Below are 23817 nucleotides of genomic sequence, written 5' to 3'. Positions count from 1 at the left end.
TAAGGAATGAAAGCTGTGCTGAGCCTGCGATTGGTTGTTTTTGGTAACAAAACGTTTTCTTTTAGACAGTTTCATAAATCTTCGCTTTTAAATATTGGGATACGGTACATTTAATCAAGATCATTTGCTACTTTAAATGCATTAGTTGCAGGGATGCTCAACATGTGGCCCTCCAGCTGTTGCAAAACTACAACTCCCAGCATGCCTGGACAGCATTCAGCTATTAGAGCATGCTGGGAGTTGTAGTTTTGCAACAGCTGGAGGGCCGCAGGTTGAGCATCACTGCATTAGAGCAATAAATAAACTTCTATTTTTAAATTTAGGCTGGCCCAAAGATTAGCTGATCGCTGCAGCTCAGTCAGTATTATACTGTATGATGGACGTGTAAATGAATGGACAGGCTAGGTCCACTAGAAAGACATGTGTATGCCAATTTTTTGGCTTGCAAACTTTGCAAGTTTTTGTGAAAACAGAGCAACAAATAAATTATGAGGCCTGCACCATTCACCATAGTGTGTAAAACACCATTCTTTAGTAAATGATCCCCAAAGGCTGCTTGATTCCATGGTTCACACAGGGCCGGCCCGCAACTAACTACTATGCTATAATTCTATTTCTTTCTGTGTGGGACAGGACAGTGTGGTGGCGCTGCAGTGCTAATAATAACCCCGCAGGCCCCAGTACTGTACACTGGCATGGGCGAGATGGTGCCTGTGATGGATCTGATCCAGTTTAATCAACCAACCTACCAGTAACTGCTGCCCCCCCCCCCCCCCCAAATGCACATTTCTCCAGTCCAACGTTCTCCAAACAGAACCAGGGCGGGCTAGTACACTGGCACTGGGACGGGTGAGATGGTGCCTGGGATGACTCATGATGTGCATGTGCTTCTTCCCCGTTCAAGCCAGGTCTAAAAAAAAGAGGGTGTCGCAGGGAAGAGGACAGGCCGGTAGGTCTAAATGGAAGACGGCAGGAAAGCTGTATTACATTTAGAATCGCGGTGGATACGCCAAAGTTATGTATATAGGCCAGCGCCTCTACATAATTTCAGTGGTCCACTGCCAGCGCAGGTCCTAATTAAGAGCGGCGTCTAAAACGCCGGTCTTAATAGATGTGCCCCTAAGTTTTCTGCCAAGACCATGGACCTGCTAGCCTTATGGTCAGGGGCATTTTCCATAACCATAGTGGGAAAATATGTGAATAAAAAGCAAATTTAAACAAACGTTTAAGCAGGTTATGAATTGCAATGGATTTGTGGGATTACCCCTTTAAAGGGGTTTTTTCATCAAGAGAACCAAGCTCCATATACCCCATCTGCAATACTAATCAAGACACAACTCTGCCAGACCTAACTGATTTTGGTGGGATTGATAAATATTAAAGAAATTTTTACTTGTACATGTTGCTTTGCCACTTGCTGACTTTAACATCCCGTATTGTAAACAAATGCAAGTGTCATGTGGCGCCCCCAGGGCCCCATTTCACCTAGAACCGCCCTGGGTTCACATAGGTGTTCCTGAGCGTATACAGCATTTGGAAAGGGGCGGTCTTCATGAACAGACTGTATATATCCATGGGCAGACATAGCAGCTGTTATGGAGCCCAAAAACTTAGGGGGCCATGTCGACTGAAAAGGTGTAATTAGTTGTGAAACGTAAGGTGAAAGAAAAAAAATTAAAAGTGTCCCCATTATAAATTTGACATCAATTCTCATGGTTGCCCTGTGTGAAGGGTAACATCACTGTGTGCATTTAACCTGCCTCACTGATTAGATTATCCCTATACTGTGACATCACTGTGTTCATGACCTCTGTACTGTGACATCACTGTGTTCATGACCTCTATACAGTAACATCACTGTGTTCATGACCTCTGTACTGTGACATCACTGTGCATTATCCCTGTACTGTGACATCGCTGTTTGCATTATCTGTACTGCAACATTATGGTGTACATTATCCCTATAATGTAACATCACTGTGCTTATCATCCCTGTACTGTGACATCATTGTCTGTATTATGGTTGTGACATCTGTGTTTATTATGCCTGTACTAGGACATTATTGTGTACATATTCCCTGTACTGTGACCTCACTGTGTACTTTATCCCAGTACTGTGGTATCACTGTGTTCATGACCTCTATACAGTAACATCACTGTGTTCATGACCTCTGTACTGTGACATCACTGTGCCATTATTTCTGTATTGCGACTCTGCTGTTTATCACTATACTGTGACATCGTCTACGCTATCCCTGCACTGATATAACGGTCTGCATTTTCCACTATAAATGCATCACTAATATTACATTATTATCCCCGACTTCTGACATCACTGTGTGCATTGGCCATGTGCATTAGGGAATCCAATCATAGGCTTTTCTGAACTCACTGTAGGAAGTGGTCATGGTTGAGTGGGGTCCCATTCCATGTTTTGCTATGGAACCCCAATGTTAATTGTTACGCCCCTGTATTTATCTATATTTTTATCCTGAAATGCTTTATATATTTTCCAAATATCCAAAAGGAAAGTTCTAATAATAGTAAACCAGGGTGTCCTCTAGAAGAAAGACACTTGTTTTGGGGATCTTTTTTTGTTGTCAGTACAGAGCACATTTGATTACAGTAGATGAGATGCCTTTGATACAGCTATGGGTCCGCAAATCCTGAGATGTGGAGTGGTGCGGAACGGAACACTATGGAAGCACTACGGAGTGCTTCCGTGGGGTTTCGTCCCATACTTGCGTTCGGCAAAAAGATAGAACATGTCCTATCTTTTTGCGAAACGGACGGATCGCGGACCCATTAAAGTGAATGGGTCTGCAATCTGCTGCGGTTGTCCCACAGTCGGTGTTCGTGCATTGCGGCCCACATTTTGCCAGCACGGCCACGGGGCGCACACATTTGTGTGCACGAGGCCTAAGTCAGGTTTTTTTCCTTGAGGAGGAGAGCTAATTTGCATTTTTTACATGGAACATTACATCTAAGTATGCCTCTATACACCATCTGAATCTCTTCAATGATAACTAGTAACCCCTACCAGATACTTGACCCCTTAGTCACCACTAATACACCTTTTTACTGATGTAAACATAGGGGGTTTTAGCTAAACAGCTGGCTTTAATCAATCATTACATGTAGAGAATCTTTTCGGAAAGATTTGTGCCGATCCGAATTTATTCACGGTGAATTACGTTAAAAAAGCAGCTATTTCCTGGTTGCAGAGAGCCTTTATAGTGGTGTAGAACACTGTGCCTTACAGTAACACGCATAGGGAGTCTGCTGTGGTAGTGAAATAATGCTGTAAGTCAGTATGACATGCAGATAACAGGCGTCGCTCTTAGGCCTCTTTCACACAGGCGTCTCGTGTGAGGGCCGGATAGGATGCGGGTGCGTCGCGGGAAAATGCTAAATTTTTCAGCGCGAGTGCAAAGCGTTTTAATGCGTTTTGCACGCGCGTGCGAAAAATCGGCATGTTTGGTACCCAGACCCAAACCCGGACTTCTTCACAGAAGTTCAGGTTTGGGTTAGGTGTTCTGTAGATTTTATTATTTTCCCTTATAACATAGTTATAAGGGAAAATAATAGCATTATTAATACAGAATGCTTAGTTAAATGTCCATTGAGGGGTTCAAAATAATAAACAAATTTAACTCACCCCATCCACTTGGTTGAGCAGCGGATCTCCTCTTCTTTCTTCAGGACCTGGGTAAAAGGACCTTTGATGATGTCACTGCGCTCATCACATGGTCCATCACATGATCCATCACCATGGTGATGGACCATGTGATGAGCGCAGTGACATCAAAGGTCCTTTCCCCAGGTCCTGAAGAAAGAAGAGGAGATCTGCTACGCGACCAAGTGGATGGGGTGAGTTAGATTTGTTTAATATTTTTAACCCCTCAATGGACATTTTACTAAGCATTCTGTATTAAGAATGCTATTATTTTCCCTTATAACCATGTTGTAAGGGAACATAATAAAGATCGGGTTCCCATCCCGATCGTCTCCTTAGCAACCATGCGTGAAAATCGCACCACATCCGCACTTGCTTGCGGATGCTTGTGATTTTCACGCAGCCCCATTCACTTCTATGGGGCCTGCTTTGTGTGAAAAAAACGCACAATATAGAGCATGCTGCGATTTTCACGCAACGCACAAGTGATGCGTGAAAATCACCGCTCATGTGCACAGCCCCATAGAAATGAATGGGTCCGGATTCAGTGTGTGTGCAATGCGTTCACCTCATGCATTGCACCCGCGTGGAAAACTCACCCGCGTGAAAGAGGCCTTAGAATCACTGCATACTTCACTTATTTGAGCAGTCACAGGGCCAAAACTGACCAAATAACTGAAGTATCAACTCAGCCTTACAGAAAGCTGTTAGCATCAAGAAGCGCACTCCTTTTACACCCTCATCAGCTGATTCCACATAGATGTCTACAGAACCTGTTCTATTAAACTCTTATACAAGTATAGCCCCCCTGAAAGAGTGGAGAGGGTGTCAGCAGTAAGTTTGTGTTGACGTCACTGATTATTTTTCCCTTCCTCTGATCCATCAGAACAACAACCCACAAAAAACGGATCCTGTTTGTGGAGCATACGCCTTCACTCGGTCAGTAATCCATCAGTATTGCTAATGCCAAACAAAACAGGAATGGATCCAAAAAAGAGATGACACGTGAATGGAATATTTGCATGTCTTCTGTATTTTGTACCCACTCCTGCTTTCGGCTACCAAATCATAAGTCAATTCTGATGGGACAATACAGGCCTTAAAGCTGCTACAGAGACAGGATCCATTGTGCATCTCATTTTTCCTTCCTTCTGAAAGATCAGAAGAAGTGTCAAATAAATGATGTCAGCCAGGCCGAAAGCAAAAATAGTGGACCAGTCATGAAGTGGGGAGGGTGGGAACAGCATGAGAAGTTCACAGAGTGGACCTATGACATAGTGGTGAGGTGGAAGCAGCATGAGGAGGCCAGCGAATGGCACAATGACAGAGTCTGGCGTTGGCAGCAGTATGAGGAAGCCACATAGTGGCACAATGACAGAGTCTGGAGGTGGCAGCAGCATGAGTACGCAACAGAGTGGCACAGTGAGAGATTTTGGAGGTGGCAGCAGCATCATCATTAGGAAGCCACATAGTGGCACAATGACAGAGTCCAGAGTTGGTATCAGCATTAGGAAGCCACAGATGGCACAATGACAGAGTGTGGAGGTGGCAGCAGCATGAGTAGACCACAGGGTGGCACCAAAAAATAACTGCAGAAGTGAACTGAAAATATATATTTTTTTGTAGTAGTGAAATAAGCCACTAAGCTTTCACCAGGAAAAAAATTAAGCAGTAAAATGTATATAGATTATTTTGTTCTGTTACTGAAATAGGCCAGCAAATGCTTTCAAAAGGTAAAAATTAAGCAGTGAGGTGTGTATATATTTTTCTTTTGGTTAAAGAAAAATGCACCTATACGATTTCACCAGGAAAAATTGAGCACTGAAGTGTGTATTGATTTTTCTTTTTGTTAGGCCTCATGCACATGACAGTTGTTTTTCTTGGCCTCCGTTCCGTTTTTTTTGCGGATAGGATGGGGACCTATTCATTTCAATGGGTCAGCAAAAAAATGCTGATAGTTCATCCGTTTGTGTTCCGCGTCCGTTATCTGTTTCCCTTCAGCAAAAATAAATAAAAATAGTGCATGTCCTACTTTTTTTCACATTTGCGGACAAGGATAGGCATTCATTACAAGGGATCTGTGGAAAAAAAACGAATCCTCCAAAAAAAAATTAAAAACGGATGCCTCATCAGTTTTTTTTGGTGCATGAGGCCTTACTGAAATAGGCCAACAAACAAACTCTTTCACCAGGAAAAAAATCAAGCAGTGAAGTGTGTATAGATTTTTCTTTTTGTTACACAAAAATGCTCCTTTTCGATTTCACCAGTTAAAAATTAAGCTGTGAAGTACGTATAGATTTTTCTTGTTGTTAATGAAATTCGCCCCTATACGATTTCACCAGAAATCACTGCAACAGTGCAATGCGTACATATTATTCTATTTTAATGAAATACGCCCCTATACACTTTAACTGGAAAAACTTAAACAGTGAAGTGCGTATATATTTTTCTTGTAGGACTGAAATATGCCCCTATGCGCTCTCACCAGAAAGACCTGCAACAGTGCGTATATATTTTCCTTTTTTACCCGGAAATACGCCTCTATTCGCTTTCACCAGAAATAACGTAAACAGTGAACTGCATATATATTTTTCTTGTAGGACTGAAATACGCGTTCAACAGAAATCACTGCAACAGTGCAGATACAGTACAGACCAAAAGTTTGGACACACCTTCTCATTCAAAGAGTTTTCTTTATTTTCATGACTATGAAAATTGTAGATTCACACTGAAGGCATCAAAACTATGAATTAACACATGTGGAATTATTTACATAACAAACAAGTGTGAAACAACTGAAAATATGTCATATTCTAGGTTCTTCAAAGTAGCCACCTTTTGCATTGATTACTGCTTTGCACACTCTTGGCATTTTCTTGATGAGCTTCAAGAGGTAGTCCCCTGAAATAGTTTTCACTTCACAGGTGTGCCCTGTCAGGTTTAATAAGTGGGATTTCTTGCCTTGTAAATGGGGTTGGGACCATCAGTTGCGTTGAGGAGAAGTCAGGTGGATACACAGCTGATAGTCCTACTGAATAGACTGTTAGAATTTGTATTATGGCAAGAAAAAAGCAGCTAAGTAAAGAAAAACGAGCGACCATCATTACTTTAAGAAATGAAGGTCAGTCAGTCAGCCGAAAAATTGGGAAAACTTTGAAAGTAAGGGCTATTTGACCATGAAGGAGAGTGATGGGGTGCTGCGCCAGATGACCTGGCCTCCACAGTCACCGGACCTGAACCTAATCGAGATGGTTTGGGGTGAGCTGGACCACAGAGTGAAGGCAAAAGGGCCAACAAGTGCTAAGCATCTCTGGGAACTCCTTCAAGACTGTTGGAAGACCATTTCAGGGGACTACCTCTTGAAGCTCATCAAGAGAATGCCAAGAGTGTGCAAAGCAGTAATCAAAGCAAAAGGTGGCTACTTTGAAGAACCTAGAATATGACATATTTTCAGTTGTTTCACACTTGTTTGTTATGTATATAATTCCACATGTGTTAATTCATAGTTTTGATGCCTTCATAGTCATGAAAATAAAGAAAACTCTTTGAATGAGAAGGTGTGTCCAAACTTTTGGTCAGTACTGTATATTTTTCTTTTTTTAATGAAATACGCCCCTATATGCTTTCACAAGAAAAACCTGCAGCAGTGAACTGCATATCTATTTTGGTTTTTCCACAGATATAAGCCACTAAAGGCTTTTCAACATAGCACTTGTACCCCAAGAACAAATAGCTGGACTGACAGAGCTGTCTAATGGCTATTTGGATCCCCAAATAATCTTTCTCTGCACTTGCAAATCGCTATTCTATCACTGTCCCTAGGGCCTTCTGACGTCTCTGCTTGCACTCAGATGCTGTGAAATGATTCCTCCCTATCCTTTCGCAGCACTTATAAATAGTTTTTTCTGTCTCTTTTTTCCAATCGCTGTCCCTAGCGCCTTCTCACATGACTCTGGACGCTGGAAAATGTCTGAATCCAAGGTGGCTGCGGTATTTATAGAGCTGTGACATCACTGTGCTGGCTGGCTGCTGATTGGCTGCATGCATGCATGTCAATCTGGGTGATCCCACCTTCCCAGAGTTCCTTGCCCCATGTCCTCACACGTGTAGCCGCCATTTTAGGAAAAATGTGATTCATTACCACGAAGGGCAATGAAATTCGCCAAAAATAAGACCTCATACAAGTACATTGATGAAAAAACAAAAAAGTTATAGCTCTTGGACTGCGATTTAAAAAATAAATAAATGTGTGTGGTCACTAAGGGGCTAATAAAATTGTATGACATTTCAGAGTACAAACTTTGCTAAAAATCTATTTTAGCACTTACCTTGAGATCAGGCCTTCTTATAGCATTATTTAAAATGGAATTTTTGTCAGAGATGACAGAACATTGCAATCCACTCTGAAATAAATGTGCAAAGGCATCCAAGCTTAACCAACGAACCTTCTTCCTGGTGTATTTCTTTCTTTCATCCTATATAAAACAATATAATATCACTATAAACCTTAAAATGCATATACTGTAAGTGAAATTGTTTGTTGAAAACGATAACACTACTTACAGTAGTTCTTAATAAAACCACATTGGCTTTCTCCAAAGATGAAGGGACACAGTTTGCCCACACGCTCCATTCAGGCTTCCAATAAAAGAGGAGTAAGAGAATACCAGCTGAGAAACAGTAGCCAACCACACACAGAATAATCCATGGTACACTCATCCTATAGCCAAAAAGTTCCTGAAAACAAGATAGTTGAAACTGTAACCAATAAAATAGCAATATTATCAGCAGTCCTTACTGTATGGCATCATGCACAGCACACTGCAGTATTATGGACATATATATATATATATATATATATATATATATTTTACACAAATAGTGCAGCAGCACAGTCAGACACGGTGTACCGGGTGCAACTCCCCACAGAGGTCGGCTATTCCTCCACAAAATATATCAAACGAATGACGAGGCAGCACTTCCAGCATAGAGTGAACGGGTGAGGACCCCAAACTTTATTCCAAGCGACGTTTCGGCCTGCTCAATGAGGCCTTTATCAAGCTACATAACAGTGCATATGACAAGGTATATATACCCACAGTTCAATACAAATCAATTACAATCAATGGTTAGGCGTGTCTCCAATCTAGTCACATGATCTTTAACCATATCCTCACATGACATAAGTGCATGATAAACATTATAAACCTACTCATATTTAGAGCATACAAAAATTACAAAAGCTGGAGTCTAGGACCCCTAGGGACACTAACAAACAGATTAGGGTGCCATTCATCTCCACATTTACTGAGGGTAGCCATCAAAAAACACTGGCCAATACTGCATAGCAACTTTAAAATGGTTAAGGAATTTGCCGTACCCCCCCTGATGTCCTACAGGCGAGCTGCCAGTCTGAGGGATAAGTTAGTTTAAGCTGAAGTGGCTGGAGGTAAGTCCCCAGTTCAGACCTACATAGGTCGTAGGAAATACGGATGCTATCCGTGTTTAGGCTGCGTTAACTGTAGTTACATGTTGAAAGGGGATAAATTCACACACCCGATATTGAAGACGCAATTTGAAATACGACATTTCCTGACCTGTGCTAGTTCATTTGTGATCTATCTTCTGTCTTGCCCTGCAATCTTTTATATGTAGGGGAAACCATTTGTGAGGTCAAGACCAGAATGAACTATCACAGGTATTCGATTCGTCAAAAAAGGAGAGATCTCCCTGTGCCGAAGCACTTTGTTGAGGCTGGGCACGGAGAGAAGGACCTCAAATTTAGGGTGATAGATCACATTCCCCCACTCAAACGGGGAGGTAACAGGGAAAGACTACTTAAACAACGAGAGATCATGTGGATACACAGGTTACATACATTGAAGCCTGATGGCCTCAATGCGGAATGTAGATGGGAACTATGTGGGTGATAAATGTGTGCAGCGCTCGCCAGCGTGGGGGTCCTTGACCATTCAGTCTGGTGTATGAGACATGTAACAGTGCTAACGTTCTTGAGAATACCACCAATGTATATTGATACATATTTTTATTCATTCTAGATCATTTTGGATGAGCTTGATGAACCTTTGTCTATGTACTGGATGAAGCCGCCCAAGGACCTTGAATATATGAGCGTGAAAGTGACCATTGTGTGGAGACTTGCAGGACTGCGACTGATGACCTGGATTGGTTGCATGATGCACACTGTGTCCATTGATGTATGACAGTGGTTTAATTTGTATAGATGGTGTGTGTTATTTCACTAGCCACACACTTGGGAGCCGGTGGAGTTATATACACATCATTGTTACAGGTGTAGGTAGATCGGAGGTGTGCCCCATTGTAACCACACACAATCAAGGTGTAATGGTGGTGGCCATTGTGGATTACGCAATCGTTCTGTGCTTATTGGCATAGTTTTGATTGCTTCCCCTTTGGTCCATTTCCATATACCCGGAGGTGCGCTGTTATTTAGATCGTGTGCACGTGTATGCTTCCTGGCGTCAGTGCGATCGTCCGCATGTCTTTACACTGTTTACATCACTATGGTTACTGAACACGCCCCCGTGTGCGATGCGTCTGACGCCGAGTCACATGCCCTGGCCTCCCTCCCCTCGCAGCTGTTGTTCCAATGGATGACGCTGCGGTCCATGGAGCCATTACGTAGGTGCGCGGCGGCGGTGGGGGCGTGGCCAGAGGCGTCTGGCTCGACGCATGTGCACCGTCAACGAGGGGACGCGATCTAGCTGCAGTAAGTTTCCAGATTTCCTGGACTTTATTTTAATTATATGGAGTGTGGATGTATTAGTTCATCCTTGAGGCATGCAATGAATATGTAAGGGTTATGCCGTTGTATTTATGCCAGATGCATTTTGGAGAATAGCCTTCTTCCTCAGTGGCCTCACTCTAGAATTTGACGTCAATGAGGTGGTCCTATCAGTGATTGCATGCAGAGTCATAGAAGTAAGGATATCAGTCAATGAATAGGCCATCTCCTTGACTTCAAAAAGCAGAATGAACAAGTTAATGAAATACAAGTATTACTGAATCTTTTCCCTTAAAACTATTTATCAATCTGCTCTGATAATCCAGCTCTGTAAAAAGCTACCTGTAGCTCAGATACCATGTTCAACATGACAGTATACATTTAACCATAAATCTTTACTGAAGAGGAAGCTCTAAACAGTCATCCACATAAAAATGGAGGTACGGTTCTTGAACCATTACAAAACTCCAGGAAGTCCTGTAGAAACACGCTTTTAAATAAACTGTTCTATACTTCCCAATTCAACCGAGTGATGTGTCACAGGCCTAATAATCTGTCTGCATTTCCTTCAGAGGCACAGATTCTTTCTCAAACATCAGGGATATGACCAGGGGCTTCAAGCCTTTACTATATACCTAAATGAGTACTGTGATCTTGTATGACAAGGGTCCAGAAGATACATAGCCAAGCACTGTGAAGTCTATAGGTTTGTGGGTTACCGTCAGCAATATGCAACGCCTTTAATAACATAGGTATAATGCATAGTGATGAGCGGCAGGCGTCATATTCGAATTCATGATATTTCTCAAACATTTAGTAGAATATTCGTCGAATATTCGCGAATTCAAATATTCGTTATATTCTACATTCTTTTTTTTACTCGAAAATCGGCCAGGTAATGATCGCGTAATATGCGAATATTACATGATCAATACAGGCGAAACGAAAGGTCAAAAACGAATATATAGCACTATAGAATATAGTGCTATACAGTTTATTTGTTTTTCGAATATTCGTCATTTTTTCCATCTGAACACATGATTTCTCCCTGCTTGTTGCTTGTGGGCCAATGGCCCACAAGCAACAAACAGGGAGGAATCATGTGTTCAGATGGAAAAAATGATGAATATTCGAAAAACAAATATATAGCACTATATTCTAAATATTCACGAATTCTCGAAGTGACGATATTAGAGATAAAAATTTGCTTTTCAAATATTCGTGCTCAACACTAATAATGCACTGAAATGGTTTTAAAATTAAAAAATATTTACAATTGTTTACAATTAGCAACATAATACTATTGGGGTGCTAGCAATAAGCCTGTAAAAAAATTTGTTTTAAATAAGTTTGTCTTTTCAGAGACAGAAAAAAGTTTATTTTTCTTACAGGGGTTTTTGTAATGCAGGACTAGCTTCCAGCCAGCATCTGTATTAAACACACAACTGGGTAAACAGTCCCTCACTCACTTAAAGCATTCCCTTATTAAATGTGCTAAAATCCAGCCATTTATATCTTCTTACTAGCAGAAGGACCCGGCTTTGCAAATTTGCTAAAATCCAACCGTTTATATCTTCTTACTAGCAGAAGGACCCGGCTTTGCACGGGTATATTTCATCTATTTCATTTAATGTTTCTGTGTGTCGTTAAAAGGTATCCACAGTATCCCCCATAACTGTGACTTCTATATCACCCTGCCCATTTAACAGTGAACTCCACTGGCCCTCACTCCTTAATACTGACCCCCCACAGTGCTCCGCCTCCTTACAATGGGAGGTCTACAGCAGCCTGTCCCCTTAACTTTGAGCTTCACAGCAGCCCACCCCTTTAACAGTGAGTTTCACAGCACATCACTCCCTTGACATTCTCAGGGGAACACCCCCTTAACTGTGACCTATACGGCACCCTGCCCCTTTAACAGTGACCTCCACAGTGTCCATCCCTTTCTCAGTGACCTCCACAGTGTCCGTCCCTTTAACAGTGACCTCCACAGTGCCTGCCCCTTTAAGTGACCTCCACAGTGCCCATCCCTTAACAGTGACCTTCACAGTGCCCATCCCTTTAACAGTGACCTCCACAGTGCCCGCCCCATTAACAGTGACCTCCACAGTGCTCGCCCCTTTAAAAGTGACCAACATGGTGCCCGCCCCTTTAACAGTGACCTCCACAGTGCCCGTCCCTTTAGGCTAGGGGCCTTCCCCTTTAAGGCTAGGGCTACATGACGACATGTGTTGTGCGACATTTTGTCTCAACAATTTTTATAGGCTATGGTGTCACACTGCGACATGTCGCAAAAAAATCCATCCAAGATTAATGCATGTAGCAGTGTAGTTGTGCCCTATGTGTCGTGCAACTTGGGTTGGCTGGGTTGTTATGGAAACCTGTAGTAAAGCTGTGTGTGTGGAGAGTAAGGGCCTGCGAGCTTCTATTGGCTGATAAGGGACATGTGACCATGTGTATGGCAGTTGGCATATGAATAGAAAGACTTGCAGGCTTGTATTGGCTATTGCAGGTTATTTTTTGGGAATATCTCAGGAACGGTACGTCCTAGAGAGCTTGGACCCCACAAGATTTATTTTCAGGTAGCAAGGGATGTGTATACCAAATTTCGTTGAAATCGATGGTTGCGTTTTTAAATGATCGCGGAACATACACACATACATACGTACGTCCTTTTATATATATATATAGATTAAGTCCCTATCACAATATATTAGTGACTTGTGTCTGTAATAGCTTTTTTTCAGACACTGCCATACTTCCAGGTCAGAAGCTGAATACAGAATGACGTTCTATGAAGTTTTTAGCAAAGGACCTTCATGAATTTTGCACCTGATTGACTGATCAAGCTGTTTGTTATTGAAAAAAAAGAACTTTTATAATATGCTAATTAGCCTCTAGGAGCAGGGGGGCGTTGCCCCTGCTCCTAGAGCTCCGTTCTCCCACCTCTGGCCGCACCCTGCTACACTAGATTGACAGGGCCAGGCAGCCTTCACCTCCTCCTGCCGGCCCTGTGCGCTGGGGAGATCTCGTGCCGTTCAGTATTCGGCGCAGGTGCAGTGAGGAAGCTGGAGCCGGCGAGCGCCCTTCACTCACTGCGCCTGCGCCGTATACTGAACGGGAGGGAGCAGGCGCAAGATTTACACTGCAGACAGGGCCGGAGGTAGGAGACCAAGGCTACCTGTCCTGTCAATCTAGTGTAGCAGGGCGCGGCCAGAGGTGAGAGAACGGAGCCTCTAAGAGCAGGGGCAACGCCGCACCCCCCCGCTCCTAGGGGCTAATTAGCATATTATCAAAGTTCGTTTTTCTCAATAACGGCGGCAGGCAGTGAGATGGCACTAATATAGTTATGTTCAGCTGACATTAGCACATCGCTAATGTCAGCCAACTTAATACCCATTTTTCAGGTGACAGAAACCCTTTAACAACTGAGCCAGTCAGGGCAAGCCCTCCCCTACTTCCTCACAGTGGTATTTGTTCCTCCATCTTCCTTCTTCCTTGTGGTTCTTTCCATCAGTACTTACAGTAAAATGGCACTGGGTGCTGTTTTTACGCAATTTGCCTGAAACAAATCAATTTGTAACAAATCCAATTCATTTAGACTCGATTCACTCATCTCCAACAAACCCTTAATAAAGGTAGCTTATTATTTATACAGCATGGCACATACTGTAACAAGAAAATGGCAAATATACTGTTTTTTCTTATCTCCAACAATGGCATGGCACATACTGTAAAAAGAAAATGACAAACGTACAGTTTTTTTCACATCTCCAGCTTAAAAATTACAAAATTAGCCAAAATATTGTATATCTATAAATAGCACTTTGTCACTCCAGAATAGTGATGATCGAGCATGCTTGGCTGAACAGCTGTTCAGCTCAAGCATCTCGATGCTCGGCACATGGCGTTACTCGGCTGAGTACCGCATGTGCTCGAGTGCCATGCTCGAGTCTCCTTCCCGCACGTTTCTTGGCTGCTACTCAGCCAATAAACGTACAGGTAAGTACTGCCCTCACTGTAATGCCAGTAGCCATGTTGGCTACTGGCATTACAGTGATTGGCTGGCCGGAACGTGTCATCGGGTGCTATATAGCACCCAATGACGCATGTTCAGCTCATTTGTAGTCAGGGAGAGCTGAGCATAGGAAGGGACAGAGAGTGTAGGGAGTGTAATTGAATATTTTTTTGGTACCAAAATGTTTCAGAGACCCAAAAGTCCTTGTAAGGACTATTGTGTGTGACAGCAGCAATATATGTTTGTAGCGCAACCTGCGCTAAATTGCTCAGTGTTAGAGAGAGCTGTGCATAGGAAGGGACAGACAGTGTAGGGAGTGTAATAGGAAGATTTTTATACAAAAATCTCTTCAGAGACCCAAAAGTCCTTTAAGGACTATTGTGTGTGACAGCAGCAATATATATTTTTAGCGCATCCTGCGCTAAATACCGTGTAATAGGCCGCTGCGGACAGTTAAATTATCCGCGCCACATCTCCTGTTTAAAGTGTTCGCATCCCTAAAATATCAGTGACATCCAGTGCTCTTTTTCTGTAGATGGTGTCCGGTGCGGACAGTAAAATTATCCGCGCCACATCTCCGGCAAGATTATTCATGGTGTAGGGAAAGAATAGGGCGTAATCATTCCACAGTATTTATGTTGAACAGGGTTCAGTCAGGGAGGTTACAGACTGGCTAATAGGAACAATCCTATTACACCTTGCTGCTGGGGATCCAAATTGCCATTATACAGCTCTGTAATTCCAGCAAACCATTCTTATTAGGGTGCAAGTGCTGTTTGAAACTTATATGTTGAAAATCATTTTGTGTAGTGTAAAAGTGTAAAAAAAATGAGGGCCTAACTGCCATTCAGCGGTGCAGTTATATATTCTAAAGCCCTTTTTGCCCTGTATTAGTAGCAAAAGAAAATATATTTGCCATTCAGCATTACACTTATATGTTGAAAAGCCTTGTGTAGTGTAAAAGTGGAAATAAATTAGGGCCTAATTGCCATTCAGCAGTGTATTTACATATTCTAAAGGACTGTCTGCCATATATTAGTGGCAAAAGAAAAATATATTTGCCATTCAGCGTTACACATATATGTTTAAAAGCCTTGTGTACTTTAAACGTGGAAAAAAATTAGGGCCTAATTGCCGTTCAGCGGTGCAGTTATATGTGGTAAAGCCCTTTTTGCGATATAGACTGATTTACTTAGTGGTGAAATTTTTTATGTGAACGGGGGGAGGTAATGGAACTGAGGGAGGAATGGAAGGAGGGACTAGAGCAGTTCAGAAGGAATGGTGTAGGGTAAAAAATATACATAAACCTCTCAAATGTATGTATACTAATGCCAGAAGCCTGACTAATAAAACTGGTGAACTGGAATTAGTGATGTGTGAGGAGGACTATGACGTAGTGGGAATAACTGAGACATGGCTGGATGATAGATATGACTGGGTGGTTAACATACAGGGTTACAGTCTGTTTAGAAAGGATCGCCAAAACCGGAGAGGGGTCTGCCTTTATGTAAAGTCCTGTCTAAAGCCCACAGTCAGAGAAGATATAAGTGAGGGACATGAACATGTGGAGTCACTGTGGGTAGAAATACATGGAAGCAAAAACAATAATAAATTACTAATAGGAGTTTATTATAAACCATCTAATATACCACAGTCCACAGTAAATCTACTACTAAACGAAATAGATGAGGCAGCAAATCATAATGAGGTCATTATTATGGGGGACTTTAACTACCCAGATATAGACTGGGAAACTGAAACCTGTACATCTCATAAAGGAAACAAGTTCTTGGCAATAACCAAAGACAATTACCTTTCCCAACTCGCTCAGGACCCGACTAGAGGGACGGCCATACTAGACTTAGTATTAACCAATGACAGAACAACAGATGTGTAGGTTGGGGGACACCTGACCATAAAGTAATAGCCTTCTAATTATCATTCAAAATAGTGTTTCTTCAGAGAGGAACAAAAATACCAAACTTCAAAAATGCTAAATTTAGCCAACTAAGAGAGGCCATAGGCCTAACTAACTGGGACAAAGTCTTCAAAAATAAAAATACAGCCACAAAATGAGATATTTTTAAAAGCATCCTAAAATCTAATTGTGAGAGGTACATACCTTATGGGAATAAAAGGTTAAGGAACAAGAAGAAACCAATGTGGATAAATAGAACTGTAAAGAAAGCAATAAATGACAAAACAGGAGGGTAGTGAGGAAGCACTGAAAAACTAAAGGAAAAAATTGAATATGCAAAAAACAAATAAAAGCGGTCAAACTAGAGACAAAGAGATTAATTGCCAAAGAGAGCAAAACTAACCCTAAAATGTTCTTCAATTATATAAATGGTAAAAAGTATAAATCTGAAGGTGTTGGCCCTTAACAGAGTGATGAGGGGGGAGTTGCAGAGAATGATAAGGAGAAAGCAAAGCTATTAAATATTTTTTTCTCCACTATATTCACTGGCTTCTACCTCACAGTTTTTTTTTTTTGCTTCCTCTGGATCAACTTGCAGGATAACAGGCCGAACTGGATGGACAAATGTCTTTTTTCGACCTTATATACTATGTTAATACACTGCCCATCTAAAAAAATAATTGCCACCAAAAATATGTTGTTGGACCGCCTTTAGCTTTGATTACGGCACGCATCTGCTTTGGCATGGTTTCGATAAGCTTCTGCAATGTCACAAGATTCATTTCCATCCAGTGTTGCATTAATTTTTCACCAAGATCTTGCATTGATGATGGTAAAGTCTGACTGCTGCGCAAAGCCTTCTCCAGCACATCCCAAAGATTCTCAATGGGGTTAAGGTCTGGACTCTGTGGTGGCCAATCCATGTGTGAAAATTATGTCTCATGCTCCCTGAACCACTCTTTCACAATTTGAGCCTCATGAATCCTGGCATTGTCATTTTGGAATATGTCCGTGCCATCAGGGAAGAACAAATACATTGATGGAATAACCTGGTCATTCAGTATGTTCAGGTCGTCGACTGACCTCATTCTTGGAGCACATACTGTTGCTGAACCTAGACCTGACCAACTGCAGCAACCCCAGATCATAGCACTGCCCCACAGGCTTGTACAGTAGGCACTAGGCATGATGGGTGCATCACTTCATCTGCCTCTCTTCTTACCCTGATGCGCCCATCACTCTGGAACAGAGTAAATCTGGACTTGTCAGACCACATGACCTTCTTATATTGCTCCAGAGTCCAATCTTTATGCTACTTGGCAAATTGAAGCCTTTTTTCTGGTTTGCCTCACTGTTTAGTGGTTTTCTTACAGCTACACAGCTGTTCAGTCCCAATCCCTTGAGTTCCCTTCACATTGTGCATGTGGTAATGCTCTTACTTTCACTATTAAACATAGCCCTGAGTTCTACTGTTGTTTTTCTTCAATTTGATTTCAGCAAACGTTTAAGTGATCGCCGATCACGATCATCCAGGATTTTTTTCCTGCCACATTTCTTCCTCGAATATGATGGGTCCCCACTATCCTTCCAGTTTTTAATAATGCGTTGGACAGTTCTTAACCCAATTTTAGTAGTTTCTTCAATCTCCTAAATATTTTCTCTGCTTGATGCATGCCAATGATTTGACCCTTCTCAAACAGACTAACATCTTTTCCACGACAACGAGATGTGTCTTCGACATGGTTGTTTAGGAAATGAGAAGCAACTCATAGCACCAGTTGGGGTTATATAACTTGCCAGCTGAAAGATAATCGCCCATGCAGTAATTATCCAATAGGAGGCTCATAACTATTTGCTTAGTTAAATCCAGGTGGCTTTTTTTTGGACAGGCAGTGTATGTAAACAGGCTTTTTAGGGGAAAATTGATGGGTGATTGTACACCTCCTTTTGCTGTATGGACTGAATTGCGTAGTGGTGAAATTTTTTATTTCAAACATGTTTTTTTTCGGGAAAATTGATGGGTGATTGTACACCTCCTTCTGCTGTATGGACCGAATTACGTAGTGGTGACATTTTTTATTTCTAACATTTTTTTTTGGGGGGGGGGGAATTGATGGGTGATTGTACACATCCTTTTGTTATATGGACCGAATTACGTAGTGGTGAAATTTTTTATGTGAAGCAGGCTTTTTTGGGGGAAAATTGATGGGTAATTGTACACCTCCTTTTGCTGTATTGACCGATTTACTTAGTGGTGAAATTTTTTATTTCAAACATATTTTTTTCAAGAAAATTTATGGTTGATTGTACAGCTCCTTGTGCTGTATGGACCGAATTAAGTAGTGGTGACATTTTTTATGTGAAACAGGTTTTTTTCTGTGAAAATTGATCAGTAATTGTACACCTCCTTCTGCTGTATGGACCGAATTACGTAGTGGTGACATTTGTTATGTGAAACAGGCTTTTTTGGGGGGAAATTAATGGGTGATTGTACACCTCCTTTTGCTGTATGGACCAAATTATGTTGTCGTGGGTCCTGCAGTAAACATAATGTAGACGCTGATGACAACACACCAGCAGACTTTGCCTTTACCATCTATTCACAATTAAATAAAGCAGCTTCAGTAAGTTGAAAATATTCATCTGTTTTTATCTGCTCCGTCTCCATTCAATCTCCACAGTAACACAAGACATGACAGGAATGCCTCTGCTTTGAAGTCCAAGTCCAGTTTCTTAAGATCAGGAGTTCCATCAGAATTGTGGGTAACATTCTTGCTCCCTGTGCAAAGCCATAACAAAAGGACTCCGTAGGCATACACATTATTATTATTATTATTTTTATTTATTAAAGCGCCATTCATTCCACAGCGCCGTAGGCATACACATCAGAGGGAACTGAAGCTGGTTGCCCCAATTTTAATTCAGGAGCAGTAAACAGCGGGAAGCAAATAGAGATGGCTGAACTCCGCTGCTCTGTATCTCTTGTGATGTCAATGTCTCCAACTATGCCCCTCTCGCAATTTACAGAAAATACATTATTTTCATGTAGAGATCCAAGAATTATGTTGGAGGCATATAGTGTATGCAAGCCATGTGCGACCCCTTTCATCATACTCACGCTGTTCTGCACCTGGTTTGCCTGGGCGAACAGAGTCACACAGGGAAGGAACTGTTCCATGTTCTTCAGCAAGAAATCGAATCCTGGCTTTCTCCGCGACAACTCAAAATCGTGATCATGGTGACCGACAAAGGGAAGAACATGGTGTTGGCGCTACATCAAGGAGGGCTGAGCCATGCGCCCTGCATGGCCCACGTGTTCAATCTGGTTGTCAAGCTGTTTCTGAAGTCTTCCACCCATCTGCAAGACATCCTAACAATGGCCAGGAAACTTTGCATGCACTTCAGCCACTCGCACATTGCAAAGCACACTCTCCTTGAGCAAATATTCCATTCACATGTAATCTCTGATTTGGATCCACTCCTGATTTTTTGGGCATTAGCAATACTGATGGATTACTGACCAAATGCTGACCGAGTGAAGGCGGATGCTCCACAGACAGGATTCGTTTTTTGGAGGTTATTGTTCTGATGGATCAGAGGAAGGGCAAAATAATCAGTGACGTCAACACAAATTTACTGCTGACACCCTCTCCACTTTGTCGGGGGGCTCTACTTGTATAAACGTTTAATAGAACAGGTTCTGTAGACATCTATGTGGAATCAGCTGACGACGGTGTAAAAGGAGTGCGCTTCTTCTTGCAGCTAACATCGATCTGTAAGGCTGAGTTCATACTTAAGTTAATTGATCAGTTTTGGCCCCGTGACTGCCCAAATAAGTGAAGTGTGCAGTGATTCTAAGAGCGACGCCTGTCATCTGCATGTCATACCGACTCACAGTATTATTTCACTACCAAAGACTCCCTATGCATGTTACTGCAAGGCACAGTGTTCTACACCACTATAAAGGCTCTCTGCAGCCAGGAAATAGCAGTTTTTTACCAAAATGCGCTGCAAATATATTCGGATCGAACCAGATTTTTTCAAAAACAATTTGGCGTATCGGCGAATCAAATTTTAAAAAAATTTGCTCATCTCTAGTTATTACCATCCAAAAAGATTTTCTGGCATTCGCTTATTAGAAACCATTGTATAGCTTTCTCATAATAGTTTCTTTTATGAAATACTTTCACACTGGCGTTTTTCTTTTCCAGTATTGAGTTCCGTCCTAGGGGCTCAATAACGGAAAAAAATGATCAGTTTTATCCTAATGCATTTTGAATAGTGAGCAATCCATTCTGTATGCATCAGGATGCATCAGTTCAGTCCCTCTTACGTTTTTTGGCCGGAGAAAATACCGCAGCATGCTGCATTTTTCTCTCCGGCCAAAAATCCTGAACACTTGCCGGAATGCCGGATCCGGCATTATTTTCCATTGAAATGCATTAATGCCGGATCCAGCACCAAGTGTTCAGGCAAACGGATCCAGTTTTCCGGTCTACACATGCGCAGACCTTTAAAAATGCCCCAAAAAAAAATACCGGATCCGTTTTTCCGGATGACATCAGAGAGACGGATCCGGTATTTCAATGCATTTGTCAGACGGATCCACATCCGGATCCGTCTGACGAATGCATCCGTTTGCATCCGGATTTCCAGATCCGGCAGGCAGTTCTGGCGACGAAACTGGCTGCCGGAATCCTCTGACACAAATGTGAAAGTAGCATCAATTATCTTCTAACGTTTGTACAATATGGGATTGGGCAGTGCTTATACTGTGCATTTTATGTAAGGATGCACTATCATTAGTTTTAATGTTATACTGTTTTACATTATATTATTTTTATAACTTTGTTCTTGATTTATATCTGCATTTCCTGCAGGGTTAAAAATTAGTTTTTATGAGGTATATGCATTTACTGTACCTATTGCACACAGTTAAACGACCAGCCACTAGGTGGAGCTGTGTACCTCTCTCCAGAGTGAGTAGGAGATTAGCTTATAGACACACAAGCGAGTGTAGAGACAGTGGATACCTAGACATTAACCACTTCCAGACCACGTAATTTAGCCCTTTCCTGACCATGCTTAATTTTGCAAATCTGACATGTGTCACTGTATGTGGTAATAACTTTGGAATGCTTTTAACCTATCCAAGCCATTTTGAGAATGTTTTCTGTGACACTATGTATGTATGTATGTCACTATGTTTTACATTTATTTATTAAAATAAAATAAAAAATTACCAAAGATTTGTAAAATTCACTATTTTCTGCTTTTAAGACAGTGATACATCATAAAATAGTTATTAATTAGTATTACCCATATGACTACTTTATGTTGGCATCATTTTGATAATGTTATTTTATTTTGTAGGTTAGAAGGTTTAGAATTTTAGAGCAAACAGTTTTTATAGACCAATTGAGTTCTGAAGTCATGATGTGCTATGCTTTTTTCTCTTTTTTAGAGTTTTAGTTCTGAAGTCAGTTCAAGGAACTAAAATGGAAACCACTCATAAATTATTACATTTAAGAAACTATACCCGTCAATCTATTAAAAAATGTTTTTTTTTGAAATGTTGTAATGTTAACCCTTTAGGTATTCTACAGGAATTAAAGCAAAATGGAGGTGAAATTTTTAAATTTACCGTAAAAGTGGGGGGTAAATGGCAGTCCGTCTAATGGGCAGAATGCTGCCATTTTTACATCGCTAACACTAATACATCGCCGGCTGCGATGCTGCACAGTGCGGCGATGTATCAGGAGGAGGGAGGAGGGGCTGGAGGCTGGCAACTGTTGGAATCGGGGCAGGGCCCGCTGCAGTCACTGTACTCTTACACCAGGTCCCGCCGCTCACAGCAGTATACATATGTAAACTGTAATCCTTAACCTCTTCTTAACTTTAGTTAAAGTAGCGCTATCCCGTATACTACTACTTACTATCAAGCTCCCGTAGCAGGCAGAGCGGCTGGCAGCTGTAACGTTACTCACTCATGTCACGCGCCTGCTCCGCCTGCTTCATTAATGAAGCGGGGCGGAGCAGGCACGTGACGTGAGTGAGTGACGTTACAGCTCCCAGCTGCTCTGCCCGCTATGGTACGGGAGCTTGATAGTAAGTAGTAGTATATGGGATAGCGCTACTTTAACTAAAGTTAAGAAGAGGTTAAGGATTACAGTTTACATATGAATACTGCTGTGAGAGGAGGAGTCCGGTGTATTGGGGGACACTGTTATGGGGGGGATCTGTGGATGACACATATATAGCATAAGATGCTATATATGTGTCATCAACAGATCCCCCTCCCTATAACAGTGCCATCAACAGATCCCCCTCCCCATAACAGTGCCAATTACAGATCCCCTCCCATAACAGTGCCATCCACAGATTTCCCTCCCTATAACAGTGCCATCCACAGATCCCCCTCCCCATAACAGTGCCATCCACAGATCTCCCATAACAGTGCCATCCACAGATCCCCCATAACAGTGCCATTCACAGATCCCCCATAACAGTGTCATCCACAGATCCACCATACGTGTATGTGTCATCCACAGATCCCCTACATAACAGTGTCATCAACAGATCCCCCATAATAGTGTCATCCACAGACCACCATTAGTTCAAAACCCACCAAAAGCACACCTTTTGGTTCAAAATATTTTTTTTCTTATTTTCCTCCTCAAAAACCTAGGTGCGTCTTATACAGTAACAGTATACAGTTTTGTTTAGCAGATTTTCCACTTTAATCTATTTTTTCCTGTAACACATCAAGGTTCAACAACAAAACAAACCTCAATATGTATTACCCTTATTCTGCAGTTTACATAAATACCCCATATATAGACGTAAACTGCTGCTATGGGTATATAGCAGGCTTCAGAAGGCAAGGAGCGCCTTAAAATTTTTGGAGGGCAGATTTTGCTGGAATGGTTTTTGGGCACCATGTTGCATTTGAAGAGACCCGGAAACAAGGGGAAACCCCCATAAAGTGACCATATTTTGGAAACTACACGCCCCATGTAATTTTAAGGGGAGTAGTGATCACTTTGACAGAACTGGTGCTGCATAGAATTTATAACACTTGTCTGTGAAAATGAAAAATAATATTTTTTTTTTTACAAGAAAATAGGGCTTTAGGCCCAAACTTTCTTTCACATGGAATAACAGGAGAATATCAGCTCACAATTTCCTACCCATTTTCTCCTGAATACACTACTATCCCAAGTTTGGTTGTAAGCTGTTTCTGGATACGCCAGGGCTCAGAAGGGAAGGAGCAGTATCTGGATTTTCTAACATGGAATTTCCTGAAATGGTTTTTAAGAGTAATTTTTTGCTGATTTTGCTGTATGAGGGCTTATTTTTTGTGAGACAAGCTATAGTTTTTATTGGCACCATTTTGGGGTACATTTGGCTTTCTGATGGCTTTTATCTAATTGGCATTC

General features: G+C 41.7%; 1 protein-coding gene across 2 annotated transcripts in view; it reads right to left on the bottom strand.

Annotated features, from left to right (window-relative positions):
• Positions 1-23817, bottom strand: part of LOC120997963 (probable cation-transporting ATPase 13A5) — a 262081-nt gene that overhangs the window by 223189 nt on the left and 15075 nt on the right. For both annotated transcript variants that reach the window (XM_040428345.1, XM_040428346.1), the window contains exons 2-3: positions 8240-8413; positions 8005-8151 (exon numbers count right to left, since the gene is read on the bottom strand). In XM_040428345.1, the coding sequence (XP_040284279.1) occupies positions 8005-8151; positions 8240-8413 (321 nt within the window). The remainder of the gene's footprint in view (positions 1-8004; positions 8152-8239; positions 8414-23817) is intronic.

This window comes from Bufo bufo, chromosome 4, assembly GCF_905171765.1.
Source record: "Bufo bufo chromosome 4, aBufBuf1.1, whole genome shotgun sequence".
Classification (NCBI taxonomy): Eukaryota; Metazoa; Chordata; class Amphibia; order Anura; family Bufonidae; genus Bufo; species Bufo bufo.
The sequence above is the reverse complement of the archived record's forward strand: the minus strand, read 5'-3'. Positions and strand labels throughout refer to the sequence as shown.